General features: G+C 51.8%; 9 protein-coding genes across 9 annotated transcripts; 4 read left to right on the forward strand and 5 right to left on the reverse strand.

Annotated features, from left to right (window-relative positions):
- Positions 1 to 517: 517 nt before the first annotated feature.
- Positions 518 to 1,495, reverse strand: ALT_3965 (putative U-box domain protein; the record flags this gene model as incomplete). The annotated part of the gene is made up of 3 exons (XM_033564446.2): positions 518 to 751; positions 816 to 1,353; positions 1,413 to 1,495. The coding sequence occupies 3 exons, from the start codon at positions 1,493 to 1,495 to the stop codon at positions 518 to 520; spliced, it is 855 nt and encodes a 284-aa protein (XP_033420337.1).
- Positions 1,496 to 2,276: 781 nt separating this feature from the next.
- On the reverse strand, positions 2,277 to 2,765 carry ALT_3966 (RpiB/LacA/LacB family sugar-phosphate isomerase; the record flags this gene model as incomplete). Its single annotated transcript, XM_033564445.1, has 1 exon — positions 2,277 to 2,765. The coding sequence occupies one exon, from the start codon at positions 2,763 to 2,765 to the stop codon at positions 2,277 to 2,279; it is 489 nt and encodes a 162-aa protein (XP_033420336.1).
- A 2,081-nt stretch (positions 2,766 to 4,846) lies between these two features.
- ALT_3967 (triose-phosphate isomerase) lies at positions 4,847 to 5,704 on the forward strand (the record flags this gene model as incomplete). The annotated part of the gene is made up of 1 exon (XM_033564444.2): positions 4,847 to 5,704. One exon carries the CDS (start codon positions 4,847 to 4,849, stop codon positions 5,702 to 5,704), a length of 858 nt encoding a protein of 285 aa, XP_033420335.2.
- Positions 5,705 to 5,816: 112 nt separating this feature from the next.
- ALT_3968 (dihydroorotate dehydrogenase 2) lies at positions 5,817 to 7,469 on the reverse strand (the record flags this gene model as incomplete). Its single annotated transcript, XM_033564643.1, has 2 exons — positions 5,817 to 6,968; positions 7,026 to 7,469. The coding sequence occupies 2 exons, from the start codon at positions 7,467 to 7,469 to the stop codon at positions 5,817 to 5,819; spliced, it is 1,596 nt and encodes a 531-aa protein (XP_033420534.1).
- Positions 7,470 to 8,211: 742 nt separating this feature from the next.
- On the reverse strand, positions 8,212 to 12,821 carry ALT_3969 (putative actin-related protein 8; the record flags this gene model as incomplete). The annotated part of the gene is made up of 7 exons (XM_033564645.2): positions 8,212 to 9,464; positions 9,524 to 9,850; positions 9,911 to 10,000; positions 10,536 to 12,072; positions 12,137 to 12,545; positions 12,624 to 12,702; positions 12,782 to 12,821. 7 exons carry the CDS (start codon positions 12,819 to 12,821, stop codon positions 8,212 to 8,214), a joined length of 3,735 nt encoding a protein of 1,244 aa, XP_033420536.2.
- Positions 12,822 to 13,455: 634 nt separating this feature from the next.
- On the forward strand, positions 13,456 to 16,668 carry ALT_3970 (ADP-ribosylation factor-like protein 1; the record flags this gene model as incomplete). The annotated part of the gene is made up of 10 exons (XM_089599662.1): positions 13,456 to 13,530; positions 13,614 to 13,652; positions 13,729 to 13,812; positions 13,887 to 14,210; positions 15,701 to 15,722; positions 15,775 to 15,855; positions 15,908 to 16,001; positions 16,055 to 16,105; positions 16,159 to 16,415; positions 16,484 to 16,668. The coding sequence occupies 10 exons, from the start codon at positions 13,456 to 13,458 to the stop codon at positions 16,666 to 16,668; spliced, it is 1,212 nt and encodes a 403-aa protein (XP_089456000.1).
- A 1,338-nt stretch (positions 16,669 to 18,006) lies between these two features.
- Positions 18,007 to 20,932, forward strand: ALT_3971 (class I SAM-dependent methyltransferase; the record flags this gene model as incomplete). The annotated part of the gene is made up of 9 exons (XM_033564648.2): positions 18,007 to 18,264; positions 18,318 to 18,449; positions 18,504 to 18,520; positions 18,574 to 18,833; positions 18,885 to 18,959; positions 19,011 to 20,292; positions 20,344 to 20,482; positions 20,537 to 20,739; positions 20,791 to 20,932. The coding sequence occupies 9 exons, from the start codon at positions 18,007 to 18,009 to the stop codon at positions 20,930 to 20,932; spliced, it is 2,508 nt and encodes an 835-aa protein (XP_033420539.2).
- A 610-nt stretch (positions 20,933 to 21,542) lies between these two features.
- ALT_3972 (Rer1 family protein) lies at positions 21,543 to 22,337 on the reverse strand (the record flags this gene model as incomplete). The annotated part of the gene is made up of 4 exons (XM_033564649.1): positions 21,543 to 21,622; positions 21,686 to 21,985; positions 22,061 to 22,178; positions 22,269 to 22,337. The coding sequence occupies 4 exons, from the start codon at positions 22,335 to 22,337 to the stop codon at positions 21,543 to 21,545; spliced, it is 567 nt and encodes a 188-aa protein (XP_033420540.1).
- Positions 22,338 to 22,907: 570 nt separating this feature from the next.
- Positions 22,908 to 23,969, forward strand: echA (enoyl-CoA hydratase echA; the record flags this gene model as incomplete). The annotated part of the gene is made up of 4 exons (XM_033564650.1): positions 22,908 to 23,058; positions 23,124 to 23,261; positions 23,312 to 23,857; positions 23,920 to 23,969. The coding sequence occupies 4 exons, from the start codon at positions 22,908 to 22,910 to the stop codon at positions 23,967 to 23,969; spliced, it is 885 nt and encodes a 294-aa protein (XP_033420541.1).
- Between the last annotated feature and the right edge of the window lie 214 nt (positions 23,970 to 24,183).

Genomic DNA, 24,183 nt, shown 5'->3' on the forward strand with positions numbered 1-24,183 from the left:
AAGAAGTACTGTAGACCCTTTTGGCACCTTAGGAGACAACAAACGTTGGCTTGGAAGAGAACCGACTATGGAGCGGTATAAAAGATGGCTACGCCTGTTCTCAAAGTGGTCGACCATTCGCTCAAAGGTTTTTGATGAAAGTCGCGGACCTCCGCCCACTTCTGATATTCACCAAGCCATTTACAGGATTCTTTGAAAAGCCTAGACTAGTAGTTATTAGGAGATGCATGTGAATATGTCAGTTGATATGTTAAGCATACAGAACGTAGACATGCGCATTATGCCAAGTCATCTCATCACATGAAAGAAGTGACCATGGGGAAAGTAATCCAAACATTATGCCAAATTTCACAAAATCATCCATGCACCGTGCAGAGCGCGTGCCATCCAGACCAAGACGCCTTTCGATGCAGAAGAGAAAGGAAGAGGAAGGAAAAGAGCAGGGTATTCCGCTGGCAACTCATAGAATACATCGTAAGAAGTGAAACAAAAAAAATCACACCAGTATATCCATGATCTACCAGTCCACAGCCCAACCGTTCTTGTTGAGAAACTCCTCACACGCAGCTTTCAGCGCATAGTTGGGCCGGAGATCGTTGACGGTCATGGGCACCCGGGTGATAGGGTCCACGCCGGACTGTTCGACGTATTTGATGATTCCGATACGATCGAAGCTGGTGCCGCTGGGTGTGATGACGGGATCATGCATGATCTCAAAAGTGATACCATCAACGAGGTAATCGGGCACAACCTGTAGCAAATCATAAGATACCATCCCCCACAAGGAACACTCTCCCCCAAGGACAACCACTTACCCTCTCCTGGATATCTCCATTGGACGCAATGCGGAACGCCTCCCGGACATTTTGGATATTCTTCTCCGCATCCGCACGGAGCGCCTTCTGATCCTCCACGAACCCCGTCTGTCCAATCTCGCCCTTGTCCAGTTTCGCCTGTAGCTCCGCAAGCTCTCTGTTGAGATCGGCCTCAATCAGCGACTCCACCGTCGCCAGAGTATCATTCATCTCCCGCAGCCGGGCAGTCTCCTTCGCAGCCCAGATCTGCTGCTTGGCCCGCAGGACCGTCTTGGACAGGTTCTCCGTCTGCGCGCTCTTGGCGGCTAGACTTGCTCGGTAGGCATCGATGGCTACCTCGTACGCCTCCTGCGGGCGCCCGAGGCCCAGGAGCGCCTGCGCGAGGTACCAGCAGCTCTTGTGGCTCTGGGGGTTCTTGGAGCCGTACAGCTCAATCGCCGTGCGCGCGTCGTGTTCCACGCCTGCCCATTTCTCCAACCTTATCCGGGTGAGGGCACGGTTCGTGAAAAAGGTGGGTTCGCGCGGGTTCTTCTGGATACTGCCAATTCACAAAAGTCAGATCTGCTCGGCCGTGACATGGGCGACGGGGGTAATCACGCTTGAGAGTAGAGCTCCTCCGCACCATTATAGTCGCCTTCCTTGAAGAGCTGGTTGCCCTTCTCTTTTAGTTCGAAGGACATGCCGGGTGATCGGATATCACAAATTGATGAAGCGATAGAGTCAATGACTCGGTGAATTGTGATCAGTCAACGCACCTAGACGGACACCGATCACGGTGGGGCCGCTCTTCAGACTCTTGTATCGACTGCTCCACAGGCACACGCACGTTGGTCCCGGAGATTTAGAGTAACCGAAAAATGATCGAGCGGATGCAATCGATAAATCAATAGACTGTGAACAATGAGCCGATTTGCATAGTCCGGGGTATCCTGTGGTGAAGTCTATTCGGCGGATCCAGGCCCACGAAAATCCAGGAGTGATGCCTCACGCTGGAGACGAGGAGCAGGCTGCGGTTATCCATTCCTTATAATAATTATGGATGCTGGACTTGATGTCTGGTTGTCAGTCATTGTGCAAATGCATCGAAGCCGATGGATCCCCGCGGAATCATCGAGCGGAATGGCTGACTCAGCCGGTATACTGAAGCATCAGATTGCTTACTTGTGTGGACCTACAAGAGTATGTACGAAAAGAAATTCCCCAAAAATTAATTCACATCTATTCTGTAAATATCTTTTATCAACAGGGGAAAGATAGTTCGATGGACATCGGACGGGATGTCGGCCTGCCAATTCATCCCAACCAGTCCTGGTATCATTGATTCGCTGGATAACATCAAACAAAGATTATGTGTGTATACACGTATAAATCGGTCCAACCGACGGTTTATATATGCGAAGGAAGATATGGCTGTTCGTCACCAATTGACGGCTGCACGAGCCAATCCTCAAATTGAACCGTCTACTGAGCAGCAGCAAATTCCCGCTCGTAGTCGGTGATGGCCTGGACCTTGGCGGCAGAGGCGCTCTTGGGGTCGAAGCGGTAGGTGAGCCATTCGTTGGCGAGCTTCTTGGCCAGCTCGATGCCAACGACGCGCTGGCCGAAGCAGAGGACCTGCGCGTCGTTGCTGAGGATGGAGCGCTCCACGGAGAAGGAGTCGTGAGCGGTCACGGCGCGGATGCCGGGGACCTTATTGGCGGCGATGGCGACACCCAGACCGGTGCCGCAGATGAAGAGACCGCGATCTGCCTTGCCCTCCTTGATGAGTTTGGCGCCGGCGACGGCAGGATGAGGATAGGCGGTCTTGTCGGAGGTCGAGTTGACGCCGACGTCAGTGATGGACTCGACCAGGGGGTTCTTCTCCAGGGCGGCCTTGATGGTCTCCTTGTAGGGGTGGCCGGCCTCGTCACAGGCCATAACAATGCGGAGGGGCTTCAGATCGGTAGACATGATGACAAAGTAGAAGCCAGAAGGAGAAGGAAAGTGGAATGTGTGGATATAGAGATTGAGAGACGCAGATGTACGGCGTAGATCCGATGAAAGGAATCCACTTGAACGATGACAAAAGGGGATGCAGACGCCTTTTATATCTCTGTCCTGAGAGCTTTTGCTGGTGCTTTTACACCTCCATTCTCGGCCGCAACAGTATCTGGGGGCGCCAGTGGAGACTGTCCCGTGCATTGGGTGGGTGCTGAACTTAGTCGGGTCGAGTCAGTTGGACTATTGACTCTTGCCTGCACGACATCTGCGGCGATTGTCTTTTCTGATAGACGGCCTCATAGGATGATGTAGGATGGAAACCCCCACAATCCGAGTGTCAGACGCATTGGTAGAGATGCCATGGACCGTGGTGGAGGATGGAACGCTTTCGATGCCCCGCAGTGGCGCCATATCCGGTAGGACGGATTACTATGGATATCGATGCATTATTGTCGGTATTATTATCCACTACAAATAAAAGAGCAGTTCATTCAATGTCGAGCGTGTCTCGGATGATTTAGGATAAATCCTGCAACGTCCACAGCGGATAGTTGTATAGCATGAGAGTTTGTACCGTCCTGCAGTATGACGCCAGCCCAGAAACACCGCCTTCAACACAGCTGATCTTCATTATCTTGACTCTGAGAGGTAAGTATATCAGGATGCCGAGTGGATCTTGTTTGAGGGTGAGGAACCAGTGACGGACAGATTGGCCCTGGCTAGAGTGTCGTCTATCCATGCTCGGACACAGGAGACTTTGGTGCTGAGTTGGCTTGAAAAGTATGACGGTTTAGTATGCTTATCCTGCTTCATGCTGCCAGGCATGACACTCCTGTCCATCTGTTCTCGTGCAATTCTTGGGAAACAGTTCTTCCATCCGCCCGGTGTTGTCTTAAAATCGGAAACTGACTCCTTGGGATCTAGGCAAAGAAACCACGGCTTAGAGTAGTGGACAGTGAGTCTGTTGTACCCCGGAATACCTATTCTGGGGTTCCATAGAAACCCTTCTGGAGTGGTCTAGTGCTAGGCTAGTATTAGGGACCCACATACATAGATGCCATGCCAGAAAGAGAGGTATTTATGTCCAGTATCAAAAAGTTGATTTACTGCTGCCCCTTCCTCTCATAACTTAACCAGGTCACAGGTACTTTGTGATCGACAGCGGGACAACACACCGCGCAATAACATCATATCAGAAAAGCACATGATGGACACAGGCTACTATGTATATATCAAAAAGGACAGTCGCGGCTTCATGAGCTGCTACTCGATGCTCCACTCCCCAACCCACTTTCATAGTATTTCAACTCGATAGATTCGGCTTGCTGCTCTTGGCCAAGCGCGTATTATCCATTCGTCAGTTACTTAACATCCAATAATGAAGAGGCCCCAAGCGGCTCCTCGGGATGGCTTCACCCTAACAATATAGGTGCATATTCCAGGATCCATATCCATCTCATTCCGTTTCTTTCCATCATTGTCCAGCTATCCAGGGGAGGAATTTTGGAGCCTAAGCTTAATACATGGACGTATCAAGGAGGTGTACCGAGGTTGTAATCCCCGCATAACCGTACAGGATATCCCAAACAAGCCTCCCGTACAGCCACAGCTTCGAGGCATCGGAGTTGCGCCGATTTTGGAGCAGACAAGCATCCCATGACTAGCAGATATTGATGAGACTCAGATTTAGATCTTTTGTTTTCCCTGTCAGTCCGTCAACACTTTCCTTGTGTTGAGAGGTGTCAGTCCTGAAACACATGCTACTAGCGATGCCGATGAATCAGTGACATCACCAGATCAGACACTGCATAATTATTTCTCATTAACAATCCATCCCTAGAGGTATGTCAAACAACGAGGAGGGACATTCCTGTCATACCTCAATATTGACTCACCTCAATGGCAGCCAGATCGTACCTATCAGACCTTATCCAACGGGTGTATCTGAGCTCTCATCCTGCCTTCGCTACCAGTCGCTAAGTCAACAGCTGAAGTCTGCAAGCAACAGAGCACAATCCTCAACCCCAACTATCAATACCAGAGACAATACAATGGCCACCACAAAGCCAACCTTCCCTCCCCTCCCCAAAACCCTCCTCATCATCTCCCTCAAAATGTACTTCACCCCCGACCGCACCCTCTCCTACCTACGCGACCTCCTAGCCCCGAGAAACAAAATTGTCCTCCCCCAAAACCGCTCCAGACTCCTCCTAGCCCTCATCCCCGATTATCTCACGATCTACCCCTGCGCCCAGATCATCAAAGACTGGGCCGCCGGCTCCCAATTTCCCTCCGACTTCGACCCCGAGCCACCTTTCCTCCTCGGCGCCCAGGACTGCTTCTGGGAGCCCGCAGGCGCCTATACAGGCGAGGTCTCCCCCGCCTCGCTGCGTTCGCTGGGAGTCCGGCTTGTCGAGCTGGGTCACGCCGAGCGCCGGGCTCTCTTCGGCGAGACGGACGAGCAGATTGCGCGTAAGGCGGCTGCTGCTGTTGACCAGGGACTCATCCCCCTCGTTTGCATAGGGGAGGTTACCGCGCCGGGGGCGATCGCGTCAGAGGCGGTGGGGCTGGCGGTGCGTGAGTGTGCGGTGCAGATGCGCGCAGTGCTGGGTGCAATTCCCGCTGCGGCACCGGTTATCTTTGCGTATGAGCCTGTTTGGGCCATTGGGAAAGCGAAACCTGCTGGGGTGGACCATGTTGCGGCTGTGGTGGAGGGGATAAGGGCGGTGATTGGGGAGCGGGAGGGGGAGGTGAGGGTGTTGTATGGGGGGAGCGCGGGGCCGGGGTTGTGGGGGGCTGGAGGGCTGGGGAAGGCGGTTGATGGCATGTTTCTGGGGCGGTTTGCGCATGAGATTGATGGTGTCAAAAAGGTGGTGCAGGAGGTGGAGGAGACGTTGCGAGAGCAATAGTGAACTCACTGCGTGTCTAGAACTTTTGATGTGAAGATCTGAAGGATGATCATTATGATCGTTGACAATGCTGGCTATTTACAATAATTGAACGCTATATCCACTCTCCAGTCTATTGACGGTTTTGCTTTCCCTCTCGCAATTCCTGCTTCACTCGAGTGACTGTGCCGATTCCACCATACGTCACAGCTGTGTACATCATCGCGACAGAGGCTCCCGCATCCAGCACAGCCTGCGCCTGCTTGCCGTTGGTGATACCTCCAGAGGCAAAGATCACCTTGCGCGCCGGCCGATTGGTCGGAGTAGGCGGCTCGACTGCGGGCACGTTCTCCACGTCAGGCTCAACTCGCGTCACGGCCGCTGCCAGTTCCTTGGCTTGGTCGGTCTCATTCGCATCGGACGCCGGAGCGGGTGGTGCATCCAGCAGCGCCCGGTAGCGGGCCACCAGGGCAGCGGTGCGGTCGAACAGCTGCGGCCCTGAGTAGCCTCCCGTCTCCTTCAGCGTGGACTGTTCCTTGGGCGGAAGAGTGAAACCCTGCGGCAGCGGGGAAGGCCGGCGGTTGGTCGTGTTGCCCACGATAACGCCGTCCACGCCCGAATGCCATACGGCGTCGCAGATGCCGGAGACCTGCTCGTCCGAGTCCTCGTCCGGGCTGACCTTGACCATCACATAAGGCTTGGTCTTGCGGTCGACGCCCTTGGCGGCGCTCACTACGGCCTTGAGGATGGCGGTCAGCGGTGCGGTGGCTTGCAGGTCGCGCAGTCCAGGCGTGTTGGGGCTGGAGACGTTCACAACCAGGATATCGGCGTACTTGGCCAGGCGGTCAACGCAGTAGACATAGTCGCGCTTGATGGCCTCGATGTCCGAGTCGGGCGTCGCCTTGTTCTTTGCAATCTGCACGGCCAGCAGCCGTCCGGGCTGAAGACTGCCGGGGGGGACGCCAGCCTCACCGTCGAGGACCCGCTGCTCCGCTTCATCGTGCAGGCCGAACCCGTTGGCATAGGCGAAATCCCGCACGCGTTTCTCTAGGATGGCCGCCATGTGGTCGGCGCCCAGCGAGTTCAGGCCGTATCGGTTGATCATGGCTTTCTGAGACGGCACTCGGAACACGCGAGGTCGGGGATTGCCCTCCTGCGGCAGGGGAGTCGTGCCGCCAACTTCAACGATCGCGGGGCCAATAGCGAACAATGGGTCGGGAATCTCAGCATGCTTGTCAAGCCCGCCCGAGATGCCAATGGGGTTGTTGAGCGTATACCCGAAGACCTGCAAAAGCAAATCCGGCTAAGCAATAAACACTTATAGATGTCAGGGCTGTATTACCTCAGTAGCCAACACACCGTCACCGTCCTGGTTGCCGCGTTCCCGCGGATGAAGTCCATACTTGTAGAGCGTCTTCAGAGCTTCCACACCAATATGATGCGCCTCTTCCGCGTCGGGATAAAGCATCCGAACAAGAGGAACCACAGCGTAGCGGTGGATGCTTGCTCTGGTATCCGTCGCATACACATAACCCACCAACGCAGCAAGTACCAACGATGTTCCGTACACCGTTCTCTTCATGCCGCGGCCAGCCTTCTTGGGGGCCTCCTTTACGGCCTCAGCTGCCTCGCTAGTCGTGCCTGAGGCATGGCGCACGGCACCTTGTTGCTGGAAAGCGGCCTGTCTATGAAGGATTGAGGACCGATGGGAGCATCGCAATGACGGCACGGCGCGGGCCCTCAAACCGGCCGATCTCCAGGCGAAACTGGTTGAATTGGCAACCATGTCGACTCTGGCTGACCAGGGGGTGCTTGATCAGCCCAATTGAGTAGTCCTACAGGCCAGTCAGAGATATGATATCGTTGAAGCCCAACACATAGTAGACCCGTTTCAAGGGCGATTGGACCGTAAGCTCGGAGCCCTCACTAATTCATCCGGTAACAAAAATATCACCAACTCACCTTCAGGTAACAAAATCAGAGCCCAATTCAACAGTACACCCGTAGTATTAAATGAAAAGCAGCGGTCGATTCCCCGCGCGATTAAACCAGCCAGTTCTCGCAATTCGGTGGACGCTTTTTCTTCTGTTCCTCTTGCGTCAACGGATGCAGCGGGCGGTCAGGGATATTCCCGGCATAATGCTTCACCATCTCCGAGCGGTGTGCGGCATTCACAGCTATGGAGGTAAAGGAATTCAAGATAGCCGCAGCTTTACAAAAGTAATCAGTTCATAGATGTAATTGCCAGAATATCTACTCGACTCCAATTTCATTCACGCCTTTTGAACGCCAGTAATCCTGCTGCTTCAACATCGATGACGAACCAACCACTGCTAAGTAGCGTCAGCCTGAAGCTAAGTCTGCGTAAGAATACATCGAAATTAGAGAGTTAAAGGCCCAAAGCCCTCAGATATCTTCAAGGTATGCCGTATGGAATGGGTATGGAAATGTTGAAATGTTACAACGATGGGAAACAATGCTCCGCTTGGCCAAGAGCATAGGCCGCAAAATCGACCAAAAATAATGGTCTATTCGTCGCTCATCCTGTCTTCTTCGTCGCTCACATCTGCAGCGGTTGGCTGGTGATTGCGATCTTCAGCCGCCTCTTCTCCTCGGTCAGAGTCGCGGGTCTCAGGATGTTCCTGCTCAGGAGCAGGTTCAGGTTCGGGAGGCGGGGGGAGAGATTTTGCAAATTTCGGATCAATGGCCGCTCTATGTAGAGAGCGTTTGTATACCTCTGCCTCATCTGGATCGCGGACAACAACCTGAATTTGGTCTACCTGGTCCTCCTTTGTCTTGGGCCGCGTGGGAGCAAGACCCGCCTGCGCAATGGTACGCGCCCGCTCGGGCTTCAGACGGGTCTTTCCGAGGATAGGATAGTAGTATGCACCTCTCTGTTTTGTCTGCTGTCCTTCCTTCGCCTCCGCTGGATCGAAAAGGGTCAGAGCGACATCGCGCTGCTTCGAGTCATTGCCGAGGGTCTGAGCACTAGTGGCGTATGTGCGCATGCGTTCGTAACGATGGAACCTCGTCCCATCCGTTCCTTCATGAGTGTACAAAACTTCACTGTCGCGATCGGGGTTCGAAAGCCGTAGGCTCGCAATGACTTCCTTGGCCGCGTCCTTCTTCTCCGGCAAGAAGAGATCGTAATCCCACGGTATCGGACCGGGATCAGGGTACAATTCGGGATTCGACTTGTGTAAAGCGGCTTTGGTCGCATGCTCCTGACAGACTCGCTCTTCTGGTGCGGAAGGAAGAAGAATGGCCACGTCCATGCGCTCGTCCCGTTTCCCTGAAACACCCTGAACAGGCGCTTTGTCGAACTTGAACTGAACGAATCCTCCGGGGTCCGGGAATCCTTGTAGATCGGGGAGCAGAGGGTAGAACCCAACCGGCTTGAGCTTCGGATTGTCAGGATGAACGGGGTGAGCCCAAGCGTCGACCTCAGTTTTGGTAGGAGTGTGGCCCTTGATTCTGCTCGGTGTATCCTCCCCAACATGTCTGCTATCCGGATAAGCAATATCGAAGCCTTTTTGAATGTATTTTTTGATGTACATGGGATCATCCTGAGATTTTGCTTTGTCGGCGGAACGGGCCTTTGCTCTGATAGGTGTGACCTTGGGACCGTCGGGTGCGCGGAGACCGGCAGAGATATATTGCGTCCGACGAAGGAAACTGACGTTCGCGTTCTTGGGGGCGGGGTTCTTGAGCTGGTCTAAAGTCATAAGCAGCGGAAGGTCGGCGGGATCAATCGGTTGCGGGGTTTCGGGTGCCATAATAGCTGCGTAGAGTTAGATACTGAGGGATACGCGACAAAAAGCAAGTGGCACTTCGGCTTACCACTCTCGTCGCCCAAATGCAGCCCCGGAATACCGACAAGGTCTATCGGCATACCACCCTCGGCATCAACATCGATATTGGGCTCCTCACGTCGCGCCAAGTTAGAGGCGAAACCAGGCGTTAGGAATCTCTGCAGACCCTCATGCGGGATATCGAGGAACTTGGGTGGCATATCCGGCGGAGGCAGATCATTCCGATAACGTAAAGACGCGATGTACTCCTGATGAAAACTCCCAGAGGAGCCGCTGTCCTTGGATTTCGACATCTCGGCCGCAATTCCAGTATTCGAGTCTGACGAGCGCGTATCAGTAAGAGGGGGACTGTAGACTGCACAGTAATGTCAGCAAGGAGAGTCTTGAACTGCGCCAGCTGGTGCGCCGAACTTACATTGGCTGGGAAGCGCAATCGACGGGATTTCAGAGTCAGGAACCAGAGAAAGATCTGGGCCTCCGTTGCTGGTATTAAGCGGCGCGAGAACTATACAGGAGCGCTCAGATTGATAAGTGTAAGGGAGCTGAACTATCTCTGGGAATGCTGAATTATGATGGACTCACTTGGGGTAGGATAAACCATTCTGCATATATTTACCGCCTGATGTTTATAGCTTAGCGGGTTGGTGCTTTGAGGGGCGGAGAAAGGTTAAGCCGTATTTTGTTTTTTGTTTAATATTTCCACCATCTCCAGCACAGCACCGTCATGTGATGTAACGCATTATTTGTTTAGACTCCAGGTCAGTGAATAGTCAGACACTTAAAACTATCACATGGTCCCATTGGGTCAATATTGAATTTCTCTGATAAGCTAGGTACCCGTAATTGTTCTGAAATAGTCCCCGTAGTGTCGTCCATAACCCAACTCCGTCATCCGTAGGATACAAGGAAAGTGAAGAGAAAGCAGCATTAAGAAAACAAGAGCTAGTAAGCCCACATGCACTTGTACGCCATCAGTCGGTGACCCAGTCTATCATATTCCAATTGCCCGATCCAGCTGTCATTGGTTCCGCTGAGCTTACCGAACACGCTTGCGCCCTTCCAGACTACCACTTGGGGGTCGAGGTCTCTTGGGGGCGTACCGACCATGATTTCGCTAGCAAACCCTGGTCTCAGCGTCTGGAGACGCTCTTCTAGGAAAGAGTGGAAGCCGTTAACAAGACTGCCGCCCCCTACGACCATGATTCCTCCGAGAAAGTCTCGCATCTTACGCTCATCAGATCGAGCTGCATGCGAAATAGAGGTGAGGATTGCATTATCCAACGGGAAGACTGGAAGAACGTCATCTCGCTCCTCGACAGTAGGTGCTCGAGGCTGTGAGGCACTCTGTCCCTGGCCACCCGGGAGTGGGGTACCAGCACCACCAGCTTGGGGAGTACCAATCGCTTCCGGAGCAGGCGACCCCGCAACAGAAGATCGGGGGGTGGCATCCAGCTCCTGGACACGGCTGAGTGCATTCACTTGGTGCGAGCGACTCGGAGTCGACTGCACATCCAACGTGAATGATTGGGATTCACCATTCACTTGGCCATTGGCAGGAGGAGGGGCAATGGTAGTCAAGATTTCAGATTGGGCCCCCGATGTTGGATCATTCGGCTGAGCGTCGTAGATATCCACCGACCGCGTGATGAATTTTCTTCTTCCTTCGAGTTTCCGTGAGTGGTCGAATATCGAGGGCTGGAAGTACCCCATTGGGGCGAGATGTACTTCATCGTACGCTTTGAAGGAATACTTCCGCGTGTCCTGACCGGCAATGCGAAGGTGAAAATCGAACACTTGCACTGAGACACTTGCTTCGTTCAAGGTGCAGACATTCTTTTTCAGCTCCTCGGCTAGTAAAAAGTCGTAGCGGCGCCATAGATTGATTTCTGCATATGGGAAGTGGTCGAAGAGCATCATCTTGATGAATGCCTCGGTCACATCGGCTCCACCAAACTTCAGGTTGACGCGAGAGTTCTCAATACACATTCCCTCCTCCACGCAACAGATGGATGTCTTTTGCGCGCCAATGTCGACGACGCATGCTGATGTGAATCCCGCACCGAAGGTGGCCGCTAAACTCTCCTGGATGAAGCAGACGCGGGCGAATGAAAACTCCCTCATCAACATCTCGAGAACTTGGGTAACATAAGTCTTCTCATACAAGTCAGGGATAACGAAAACGCAAGAGTACTGAGGCCATTCCTTCTTGCTGGTCAAGCCCAATTGGTTTTTGATTGTGTCCTCGAGAATGAGTGAGATGTCCAAGAACAAGAGTCTCTTGCTCTCATAGTCTCTCTCGTTGCACCATCCGTATCGCATCGGCCAGTAGAGCTTGTACCTGGGTTTCGAGTCGTCAGGTATCCTAAGCGCTGCTTGCCCTACAATATATTCAGGTGCATCGTCGGTAATATCTGTCCATTCGACACGCAGCGGGTCATTGTGTTCTGGGATGGTCTCTGGTACCGTTCTCCGATTGTAGTTGATAACCATTTCTTTCGAGTTGGGTAGAGTCCTGCGCTTGTTTTGTCGCATATGCGCTTTGAGTTCTGCTGCCATCGTGGTATACTGCGAGGAGAACTATTTTCATGCAAGTGGTTAGAAAACGGCGAAAATAAGACTCAGGTGCTTGGGTAGAATGAACCTCCGGACCAAGCATTTTCTCAGGTTCCATCAAAGAGCCATCGTCCAATTTCAATCGCTTCGGATGGGGCTCGTCATGGTCTTCGGACTCGCTTGTGGTTGATTTTCGTGCAATTACCATAGGAACAGTCTTCGGCAGTGCGTCGCTGGCCAGGCCGATTCGCAGATTCTGGCTTCCGACATGAACTACAATAACCTTGGAGCCTAATGTTTCAGTTGTCTCCTCTCCGCCCTCCTCCATATTTGTATCCCCATCACCGTCAGCCTCTGCTTCGGGTAGGCCCAAGTCGTTCGCTTTCGCCATGGCTAAAGCGCGATCCCGGTCTTTGGCCGTTTTGGCCATTTTGTTCCTCGCCTCCTCATTTTGTAGTCGGAATGCTAGGTACTGATCGTCCCTCTTGAGATAGTCACTGTTGGAGTTGTCAAGTTAGTGATAGAACCTAGAAATGCCTTGCTTGCAGATCGAACTACGCGCAAGTCAGACATACGTGTAGTAATTCTTCTGGTTGATCGGCGCAATCTGAGGCCAATTCGACAGCTCCATATTGTTATCCGTCCTCTCAAGGCCTTGCCATCAGAAAATGTCAGTCATAACTGGTGGCCCGGCGCGGGGACTGAGGAACGAAGCGGCTCCAAGGATACTTACCCTCACCTTTGAGGGCCTTTCCAGACTTTTTGCCAACCATGGTGGCGCTTTAATGGTGAAATGACTTTTGCGAGGTACACCGCAAGATGAAGATGGAAGTCCGGTAGTGACACGGTCCGAAGCCAAAGACGCTCTTCAAGATGGACTCTTGAGTAGGCATATGAGCATTCACTGCTAGGGCTGTTTTTATGGAAAAGCTGTAGTATCGGTGTCGCACAAGGGGACAACAGCGGCTGGGAAGAGAAGCGCGTAGCGACTCTAGTGCGGAATAGGAGAGTCACCGCGCAATCCCGATCAATGGATAGTTTCAGAAGGTCATCCCCATCTCCTAAGAAGTGACGGACGACTGAGCTTGGGCCAGGCCGATCGGCGCCGCAGGGTTCATCCGCGGTCCAATGATTGCCACAAGACACACCAAGAAACTCGCGATTTAGTCAGCTATTCAAGGCTGAAAGTGATGCGCGGTTGATATCTTCTATATTTCATTATCTTCATTCTTATGAAACGAAATACTGTTGATTCTACATCGTTCCAGCAAATCCACGCTACTATCATTTCATTTTAGTCGTATATCTCATCCTGCTCCTCACGGCTAACGCTTCCGCAAACACCTCCCTCAGCCTCTCCATTGATCACGACCCCCAACTGCAGCGTCCCTTTTCAGATTCACAACAATGGGAGGCTCGCTATCACGTCTGTGGTCTTTCTTCTGGACCAAGAAGGAGATTCGAATCCTTATATTAGGTCTCGTACGTGTCCTACGTGCTCTCATGCTCTGCGCTGCATGTAATTTCCCAGGTCTAAGGCTAATTTGTTTTTATTGACTCTGTAGGACAATGCCGGAAAAACCACACTTCTCTACAGACTTAAGGTATGCTTCGGGTGCTTAATTATCTACGTATGCTCTGATTTCTGATTGTTTCGCTAACTGACATGCACTTTGATAGATCGGTGAAGTAGTCACAACAATACCTACCATCGGATTCAACGTCGAGTCGGTCACATACAGAAACCTGAATTTCAATGTCTGGGTATGTTGGATGCGCCATGGGAATAGACAGATAATTGCACTTTTATGAAATTTGCTAAGGTGCGGTTGTTTTAGGATCTGGGAGGTCAAACGTCCATTCGACCCTACTGGCGTTGCTACTACGCCAACACTGCCGCTGTTATATTCGTCATTGATTCTACGGATATTGAGCGACTTGGCACAGCTGCGGATGAACTAGCGGCTATGCTGAACGAAGAGGAGCTGCGTGATGCGGCTCTGCTGGTGTTCGCAAACAAGCAGGATCAACCCGGCGCTAAGGGTGCCGGAGAGATCTCGGAAGCTCTGAAGCTCGGGGAGCTGCGAGATAGGAACTGGAGCATCGTAGCATGCTCCGCCATTGATGGTAAAGGTCTAGATGAGGGTATGGACTGGTTGGTTGTAAGTTGCCCTCTCTGGCTGCCCGCTCGCTTCTTATCTATACTTGAATTACATGGTACTAACTTGTAACCAAGCAAACACTTCAAGCGGAGAACGCATAAGCGCTGGCGTTGTTCAATTTCTGTTATAGACCCCCGTCTGCTTCCTTCATTGCGTTCTATATACCGTCCATATGCCCCCATTCAAAGACCCGGAAATGTTGCTTTATTTATGAGTCCGAGCTTCCCCGGCTTCTTTCCGTTCTTACCGACTCTGTTATGCTGCGCGGAGTCCATGTCTTTTATACAGTACAGGTTTGGTTGCGACTTGGCAAATTTAGCATAATATCCTAATTTAACTTGGCAAGGGATCGATTGACCTTGCAAGACTTGTACTTGGCTTTCCAGAAGTTCTGACCATGCTGTTCACGGCAATCGGTAGTCCTGAATGGGCCAGGCGTGGTGTGGAGTGTCTGTTAGCCTTCGCCCTTTCGTCTTCTCACTGAAATAGCTCAGCTTTCTTGTTCACATAGCTGGTATTGTGTCGCTGACTCAGTGTCATTTTGTCAGTACAGGTCCATCAGTGATTCCCTAATCGATGGTCCAGCATCAGCGTCCCTCTAGCAGTTGACAGAAACAGCAATCTCAAATTCTTATCGATGGTTGCTCCATATCGTTGACTCGTGCACCAATCAATTCCCCGGTTTAATCGCCCGCTCTATCTAGAGCGGGCGATACTGATGATACCACTATCAGATTATCCCCGCATTTATCAACAATAAAACTATCTGATTTAGTTAAAGCGACCATAATTCAGGCAGAGATCTCAGATAGTTCTATACTTATATACGAGCTACCCTTGACCCTGGTGCGGCATTGACGGCTTTCAGTTTGCATACTTGTTAGTTGACGTACTCGGAAATCCTCTCCAGACACCATTATTGCAGTCATGGCAGTCCCTCAAACACAAATCGCAGCAGTCGTGTCTGGACCCAGAAAGTCATCAAGTGCACGGGTAGAGATTTTAAGTGAACGCCCTGTGCCTTCTCCAAAGCAAGGAGAAGTGCTCATCAAGCTCGAATATTCCGGAGTGTGCCATTCAGATGTCCATAGCATTCGTGGGGATACCCTCATGTTAACGGACGTCGCAGGTCACGAGGGAGTAGGAAAGGTAGTGCAAGGTGAGGCGCATTGAGCAGACTTGCAATCTCTAACGGTTCTGATGTACTGCCCATCTCTTAGTTGGATCTAACGTGGATGAGGAGGCTTGGATGGGCAAAAGAGTTGGTATACGGTAGGTCTTCCCCCCTGCTTCGTTCGAATTCAGACCCGAAACCTAATAAACCGCGCTTGTCCGTCGCAGATGGCTTTACAGCTCGTGCTTGAAGTGCGAAATCTGCGCTATCAATCATACGGCTTGTCCTTATCAGAAGAACGCTGGTGCAGTAGGTTTCACTGTCACGGGCTATATGAATGCGTTGTAGCTTCTTCAACCGATCTAATCCGAGGCAGAATGTTCCAGGAACCTTCCAACGTGAGTTGACCTTCGCCGCAGGATCGATGAGTATGGTTGACACTTTGATTAGAATTCATTGTCAGTCCTGCCGAACATGTCACAATCATCCCGCCCGAGCTGGACCCCGATACAGCAGCACCTCTTTTATGCGGTACGTTCGTCCAAGCCAGACAGTCCTGGAGTATGCACTAATCCTTGGATAGCGGGAATAGCCATGTACTCGTCGATCATGAAAACAAAAACCCGACCGGGGGATTGGATCGTGATTCTTGGGGCCGGTGGAGGACTTGGGCACATGTATGAACGTCTCGCACAGGTGGCGGCAGTGGCTGATTGACTTCTATCCTTAGGGGAATCCAGATCGCAGCCAAGAAGGGACTTAAGGTCATTGCGATTGACAGGTAAAGTCAGCTGTAAAATTAACAATGGCTCTACTTACTGAATCTTGACCCAGTGGGGACAAAAAGAGGGAGCTCTGTCTCTCGCTTGGGGCGACGGACTATCTTGATTATAAAAAGGAAGATGTTGATTCTAGGGTCAAGTCTGTTACTCGTGGCCTAGGCGCCCACGCGGTGATATGCACAGCGAACAGTGAGTCGGCATACGTTCAAAGCATGCAGATGCTCCGCCGTCTGGGGGTTTTAGTTTGCGTTGGTATCCCGAACAAGCCTTTTAGACTACCGTCAACCCCGTTCGACATGATTGTGAAAGGTATGTAGCGTCCCAGGTGAAGTCCAGCTCATTCGATTTGGGACGGTGCTAAGTCTCTTGGTCATCAGGTCTCACCATTGTCGGAAATTCCGCTGGTACCGCAAAGGAGATGGAAGAGCTACTAAGTATGGCTGTGGCAGGAGACGTGAAGGCTCACATTCAGTGTTTTGACTTTTCCTGTATCAATGACGTCCTACAAAGACTGGAGAGGGCTGAAATCGACGGACGAGCTGTCTTGAAAATCCCTGAATGACGATGCTAGTCAAGGACCGAGCAAAGCGTCTGCTAGCCCAAGCAAACTGTCGGTCAAGGATTGTTAGAGGGTCCTAGTTGTAGGTTAACATAGTCAACTAGCTATATAGGCCTCTTGAGGATTTAGGGCTCGCGAGATGTACTAGATGACTGTTTGTCTGATACCTCTTGATGCATTGTCAATCGAAACATTTTTATAGGACGACTCAATCTAGGAAGCCATGATCTAGAGAGGTGCATACTCCTTATGGGTAATGCTTATTATTATGTTGGTAATTTATGGCAATCGCATAGTGTTCCGGTCCTTTACAATGGCAGTAGAGTGAAATGCCGCTATACCTGAATTCTCGTCTGCCGTTGGTTCCCATCAAACCTCCACCTTTCCAATATTCCCACATGCACCTCCTCAACATTTCATTGAGCAGATTGCAATCCCTCGTCGAGATTCAAGTAATGTCTCCTGACTCCAACAGTGGCGGATCATTTTGGATAGTCGTCAATGCGACTCCGATATCGATCCATGGATGCACAAGGGACGATCAACTGGACCTTACGGAGTCCCTGATGCTGAAATGTGCCGGCGGACCGCGCTGTGATTGGCTCCGCAGGTCTCATACATTGAAGCAGCCCAGACGACCATTACCCTTCATTGTGATCGCTGATAGATCAGCTACTCTCCCCACGGGCACTCGGTCGACTGTGATTATTTACGAACCTTGACCGGAACGAGGCTCCACGTCCACCGCTTTCCCGCACATGCTGCCACTCTGCTTTCCTACTTGCCAGGGCCTTGGTGCCTCTAGCTGTTCCTACATCGTCTGGGTACCTACGTACCTTTCCCCAATTCTGTGTTGCAGTGTACTCCAGCAGATCCCCCGTACAATCATCCAATAGCGTCCTGTGAATGTTGAAGACTACCTGCACGCTACGGCCTATCAGTTGCCCCATCGAGCCGCGTTTGACTATCTTCTGGCCCAAGTCTCCAGATTGAACCACTTTCCACAACCTTCTCGCTACTGGCGATGCCACATTGCTCTGATGGACCTTAGAATCTTATCTCTCCCCTCGGGAGTCAGGACCATGTGTGGTCCTGATAGGATATGGCGACCCATGCTGCTCCGATATTGGGAGCCAACGTTTACGACCGAGGGGTCATGGTGGGGCATCCTTATGATGCATTCAATTGCCCTTGTCCCGAAATGATGGTTGCGCTGTTGATTCAAGAACGCGCCCTTCCTCTCCAGTGCCCTTCTTTCTTGAGGTTGCTTTCAGTCAACTTCAGTTCCTTTCAGTCTCACATAGGGGATTGAAACCTTAAGCACTTCTTTGTTTTTTCGCCATGAGCTCTCTCAGCAGCACCCCTGCTGGTTCGTTCCTGAGCCGTATGGAGCCTATTCACGCGTACATTGCAGGTGCCGGCTTCTTAATTTGCGCACTTGTCGGTGTGGTTCTCATGCTGGCATCCCAGCACAAGAAGTTTGACTACAATCGCGGTATCTTCACTTACCTCAGATTCGTTTACGCATCGTTCCTTAAACCCCACAAGAAAGGTCTCAATGGCCAGCAAGATGCGCTAGAAAGCTTCTACAAGACGCAGGTATGAGCTTTGAATGCGATTTATCTGGAAGCGCTTACTGATATACCTACTAGGCTGGTGTATATGATGCCACTCGCAAGCGTCTTCTCTGTGGCCGCGAGGATATGTTGGGGCTTGTTGCCGCGCAATTGAAGTACAAAGTTGAGAACAAAGAGCTGCAGGCTGGAAAGGCAATTTGGGTTGATGTAAGGCACCTCGGTATTGCTTACTGTTCGCAAACACTGACACTCGTTGCTTAGATTGGCGGAGGCACTGGGTAAGTGTCAAATCGAGTCGTCGTCTTTGCTTCGAGGCCTAACCGTAAGGTAGCTACAACATTGAGGCCATGGCCGCTTTCCTGCCCGTTACCGAATTCTTCTCGCACGTCTACCTTGTCGACCTTTCTCCCTCCCTTTGCGAGGTTGCCCGTCAGCGATTCGAGCGCCTAGGCTGGAAGAACGTCACCGTCGTTTGCCAAGATGCACGCTCTTTCCGTCTTCCCCAAGAGAAAGTCGACCCCCGTGCCCCAGCCCCATCAACTGCAGGCGCAGACCTTATCACCATGAGCTACAGTCTGTCCATGATTCCTGGTTAGTGTTTGAAATAGCAAGTATTGAGGCCGTCGTGCTCATTGAATACAGACTACTACAGTGTCGTCGACTCCCTGACCGATCTCTTGAGGGCGTCTGGTATCCTTGGTGTCTGTGACTTTTATGGTAAGCAGCGTACAGCCTTCTGATTTGACGGAGACTAATTCATTGGAATAGTCCAAAGTATCGTGGACGTTTCTGCCCGCAACTACATTGGTGGTGCTTTCAATCGTCACGTTAACTGGTTGGGTCGTGCCTTCTGGCGCGCCTGGTTCGATGCGGACCGTGTCAGTCTGGAAGCAGCTCGCAGAGATTATCTGGAATACCGCTTTGGAACCGTCATCTCAGCCAGTGAGCGTAATTATCTTCTCGGCGGCATTCCTTACTACATCTTCGTTGGACGTCACAAGGATCTTACATCAAATCTCTCCGGTCAGGAGACAATCGAAAAGTTGGACGCCTCCTTTACTGAATCGCCTTACCTTTCTCCCGCCAATCACACCAAGGAGATGGAGAAAGCAATGGAGAGGAGCGCTCAAGAGGTTCGTTCCAAAGCCTACGAGTCCGCCGTTATCAATATGAGCGCGAACCTCCCTCTTCCCTCATCCTTCTACCAGAACCATCACTGCCGCATCTTCTACAATGATCTGCTGCCCAAGCACACGCAGTTCAAGAACGAGTACATTTATGCGTTCAACTGGGAAGATCCTCGCGTTGATCACCGCCTCCTGGACATCAAGCGGGATGATGTTATCTTGGCTATTACCAGCGCAGGAGACAATATCTTGGATTACCTCCAGAAGAGTCCACGGAGGGTACATGCCGTCGACCTGAACCCTAACCAGAACCATTTGCTGGAACTCAAGGTTGCTAGTTTCATGGCTCTTGGTCATCGAGATGTCTGGAAAATCTTTGGCGAGGGAAAGCACACCGAATTCCGGGAGCTCCTCATTTCTCGTCTCAGTCCTCACCTCTCCAGCCAGGCATTCCAGTACTGGCTTGAGCACACTCACATCTTTACTTCAAAATATGGCAAGGGCCTTTACGAGACCGGCGGCTCGCGTCACGCCATCAAGATGGTCCGGTACCTGTTCAAGGTGTTTGGTCTTGAAGGTCAGGTGAAGAAGCTCTGCGAGGCGCAGACTCTTGCTGAGCAGCGTGAGATCTGGCCAAAGATTCGCGCCGTACTCATGAGCAAGCCCCTTCATTGGGCGGTTGTCAGCACCGAATGGTTCGCGTGGAAGGCCGCGGGCGTGCCTCGAAACCAGCGGAACATGATCGTTGACGACTACTTCAAGAGACTGGGTCTAACCAAGGACATGAACCAAGGCAAGGATATCAGTGGCCGGTCGATCTGGCAATATGTCGTCGACACACTGGATCCCGTCATCAACGAAACTATGATCAGCAACGACAACTACTTTTATTTCCTGTGTCTCCAAGGACAGTTTTCGAGAAGGTAAATTTGCCTACCGATCATTCCGAGTGAACCGATCTAACTGTATCCCAGATGCCACCCCACATACTTGTCTCCTAAGGCACATGTGAAGCTCTCTTCGCCCGGTGCATTTGACGGCCTACGTATTCACACAGATGAGATCAACGAAGTGATCAAGCGGATCACGCCCCGAAGCCTGACAATCGCTGTGGTAAGCAGCCCCCTGTATGATTTCCCCAGACGACCGATCTAACCCATTTTCCAGATCATGGATTCAATGGACTGGTTCGATCCCGAAGGCACAGAAGCATCAATCCAAGCCCAGAAACTCAACCACGCCCTGAAAATGGACGGCCGCATTCTCCTTCGCTCTGCCAGTATCGAGCCCTGGTATATCAAGCAATTCGAAGAGAATGGGTTCACAGCCCGTCGTGTCGGCGCCCGCTTCCCCGGCGCCTGTATCGATCGGTAAGTTCGCATATTCCCTGAGTATCAATGCAAATCGCTGACATACGATAGTGTGAACATGTATGCGTCGACGTGGATCTGTACAAAGATCAAGGAACTGGAACGCCCAACTCCCGGCCGGACGATATCGGCCTTGTCTTTGGCTGACGGTAGCAGCAAGCGATCCCACAGCGTGGAGCACCTTGAGATATGAGTGATGCGTTTCCTTTTTTCTTTTACTTTCCATTAGATTTCAATGAGATGAATAGCATGTTGGATTCGTCACGTTTTTCTCAATGGCTGGCGAGGGATGATGTTCATGATCAATCGGTGTTATATATCCATTTGCGTTGCTAGAGTGGCTACTTAGTGTTTATACAAAAGCTATATTGGCCGGGCCAATTCATTTTCCGCATCGTACCAGCTTCCTAATGTTAATTTCATCTGTACGTGAGGTCTTGTCATCAGATTTGATCGTCTATTTCAGAATAGTTTCGATGGTACGTAGAAGATACACAACTGTCTAATCAATACAATGAGTATAGTGAAAAGGAATAGGAAGAAAGTGACAAGATTCGAGCATTGCGGGCTTGGAAGCTCTGTACAATAATAAACAAAAAAGAGTCGGCTCATTAATTCAGATCACACAGGGGTCATCATCAATCAACATCAAGATTGGTATTTCGTCTTTCCTCGCGTGTCCCAACTCGCTGTCCCCAAGGATCAAAAGTGTATCCGCTTCGCAGGACGGCCTAGGAGCAGATGCTGCATGCACTCCGCAGCAGCAGTATACACAACCCCCGGCCCCATGGGGTTCGCGACTCTTATGAGCGGCCGTATCTGGTCTTTCCGAAGGAGAAAGGCACGTAGCGATACCTGATCATATGCTGGATCTGTCGGCGCACTATTTCACACAATCTCGTGAGCACAAGCGCACGAGGCTACCTTACAATGCAAGTGAACTTACTCGTCAACACGAAGAGGATGATCCAGTAGACCACGAGGACGGGCCAGAAGACCGGGATATCGAAGACGGAGAACCACGAGCAGACGAAGCCGATGGCGATGGCCCGGGTAGCGGAGTGCCAGAACTTGAACTCGGGCAGGCGGCGGATGAAGGGGCGGAACTCATCGTCCTGCTTGGTGGGGAGGCTGGCGGAGGCGTCACCGTCCTCGAGGCCTTCGTCTTGGGTGAGGGAGGGGTCGAATTTGGGTTGAAGGAAGAGCAGGAAGAGGTTCAGGAGGTAGATGCCGAGGGTGTAGGCGACTGTGAGCATTGGTAGGATGTTAGTAGTTGCATTTGAGAAAAAAAATTGGAAAGACGACGGGGACAGTCGCGTACCGATGTACCATCCCTGAGCGAGGACGATCCTCAGGAAAAAGATAAGGAGGAGAACGACAGTGCCGATCCACCGGTAGGTTGTGTACGGTGTCAGAGCATCGAGAGACGTTTGGTATTGCTGTCATCGGAGTCATCAGCCGGAAGCTTTTTAACGGACAAGATGAATTGATATTTGGAGGCCGATCCATGGTGAATGTAGTTGACTTACCCGCGCAAGCTTGGAGGTCTGCGCTGTCACGGCCGTGAACGGCGTCTGTTCTGGCTCGGGGACATCCATAGCGACAGGATAAGGGAAAGAAGAAAAGAATTAAGAAAAGTCGAGGGCTACCACCAATGCGAGGGGATACTTGCAGATCAAGCAAGACGTTCTGTGAGGCAAGAAACAAAAGGATATTTCCACCAACACCGACGAAGCTGGAGGGGCGGAACAAAGTTGCTATCTCTCTCGCTCTCTCCGTCTTGCAGTCTGTCCGTCTGCAGAGAAAAAGTGTCCACTGCTCAGCTTGGGCGGCGTGGTCGGACACTAACCTGTTTCGGCAGAACCAGCCACATCGACAGCTGCTGCGCCTCAGGGGAGAGGACCGAGCTTACGCTAGTATTAGAAAGGTTAGATTCAGCTTACATGATCAGGACCAATTCACGTGCTCCGCATTGCCTCGGAGCAACGGTTCCCTTCGGCGATTGCGGGGAGATAACCGGGGTGTAGCATCATAAGTACGGACAGGAGTAGTATCAAGGAGCTGGCACTTAAGTACTGTTAAACTGCGCATCAATTAATCTACAGCTTACTCCAACCTCCTCCAATACGTGACATTACCTAATCCTACCTTCATCACATCCCTTCACCATGTTCTCTCGGCAATGTTCCCGCCTGGTCTCGTGCAGGACCGCTATCCCTCTTACATCCTACCTTAGCCGTGTTGCCAGACCCTACTCATCCGCTTCCCCGATGTACGAATACATCCTCACGTCGACTCCTAAGCCTGGTGTTGGACTGAGTATGTCCTTTCCCCGGCCATATTCGAGCTAGTTGGTCCATTGACGAACGTCTGACACTCCGCAGTCACCCTCAACCGCCCCAAGGCACTCAACGCCCTCTCCAGCCCGCTCTTCAAGGAACTCAACGATGCGCTATCCAAATACGAGGAAGATAAAGATATCGGGGCCGTCGTCATCACAGGCAGCGAAAAGGCCTTTGCCGGTGAGTATGCAGTATTCTTCTAACCACTACAACATGCTAATGCCCTCCAGCCGGCGCCGACATCAAGGAAATGGCCCCACTGACCTTCTCAAGCGCCTACACCAACAACTTCATCGCCCCCTGGTCGCACCTCGCCAACTCCGTCCGCAAGCCCGTCATCGCCGCCGTCTCCGGCTACGCCCTCGGCGGCGGCTGCGAGCTCGCCCTTATGTGCGACATCATCTACTGCACCGCCAGCGCCACCTTCGGGCAGCCCGAGATCAAGCTGGGTGTGATCCCCGGCGCGGGCGGCTCGCAGCGTCTCACCCACGCCGTCGGCAAGAGCAAGGCGATGGAGCTGATCCTGACGGGGAAGAACTTCAGCGGCAAGGAGGCGGAGCAGTGGGGTGTTGCGGCCAAGGCTGTTGAGGGTGGGCACGAGGAGCTACTGGCTGAGGCGCTTAAGACTGCGGAGACAATTGCGGGATATAGTCGGGTGAGTGTGCTGGCTGCCAAGGAGGTGGTGAATAAGAGCCAGGAGCTTTCGCTCAGGGAGGGCGTGGAGTATGAGAGGCGGCTATTCCATGGCTTGTTTGGAAGCAAGGATCAGAAGATTGGTAAGTTTCTTTTTTTTGCGAGTGCGTTGCTGGGCGAAGTTGCTTAGACTGACTATGGATAGGAATGACTGCGTTTGCTGAGAAGAAGAAGCCTGAGTGGTCTCATGAGTAGAAACTACATATACAAGGACCTAGACATTCAGCAAGATTATTGGGGGAGGAAGATCTGCAATAATATTCCTATTTACTGGCTATTAAGGCAGGAAGAGCATGTCCGCTTTGACGTTATATATAACATGGCCCAGCACGTGGCATTAGAAGCGTCAATTGTATTGCGTGAATAAGATTATGTACAGTACATCATGCCCGGATCTCAGCCGGGTCAT

Source organism: Aspergillus lentulus (genome assembly GCF_001445615.1).
Source record: "Aspergillus lentulus DNA, contig: Alt08, strain: IFM 54703, whole genome shotgun sequence".
Taxonomy (NCBI): Eukaryota; Fungi; Ascomycota; class Eurotiomycetes; order Eurotiales; family Aspergillaceae; genus Aspergillus; species Aspergillus lentulus.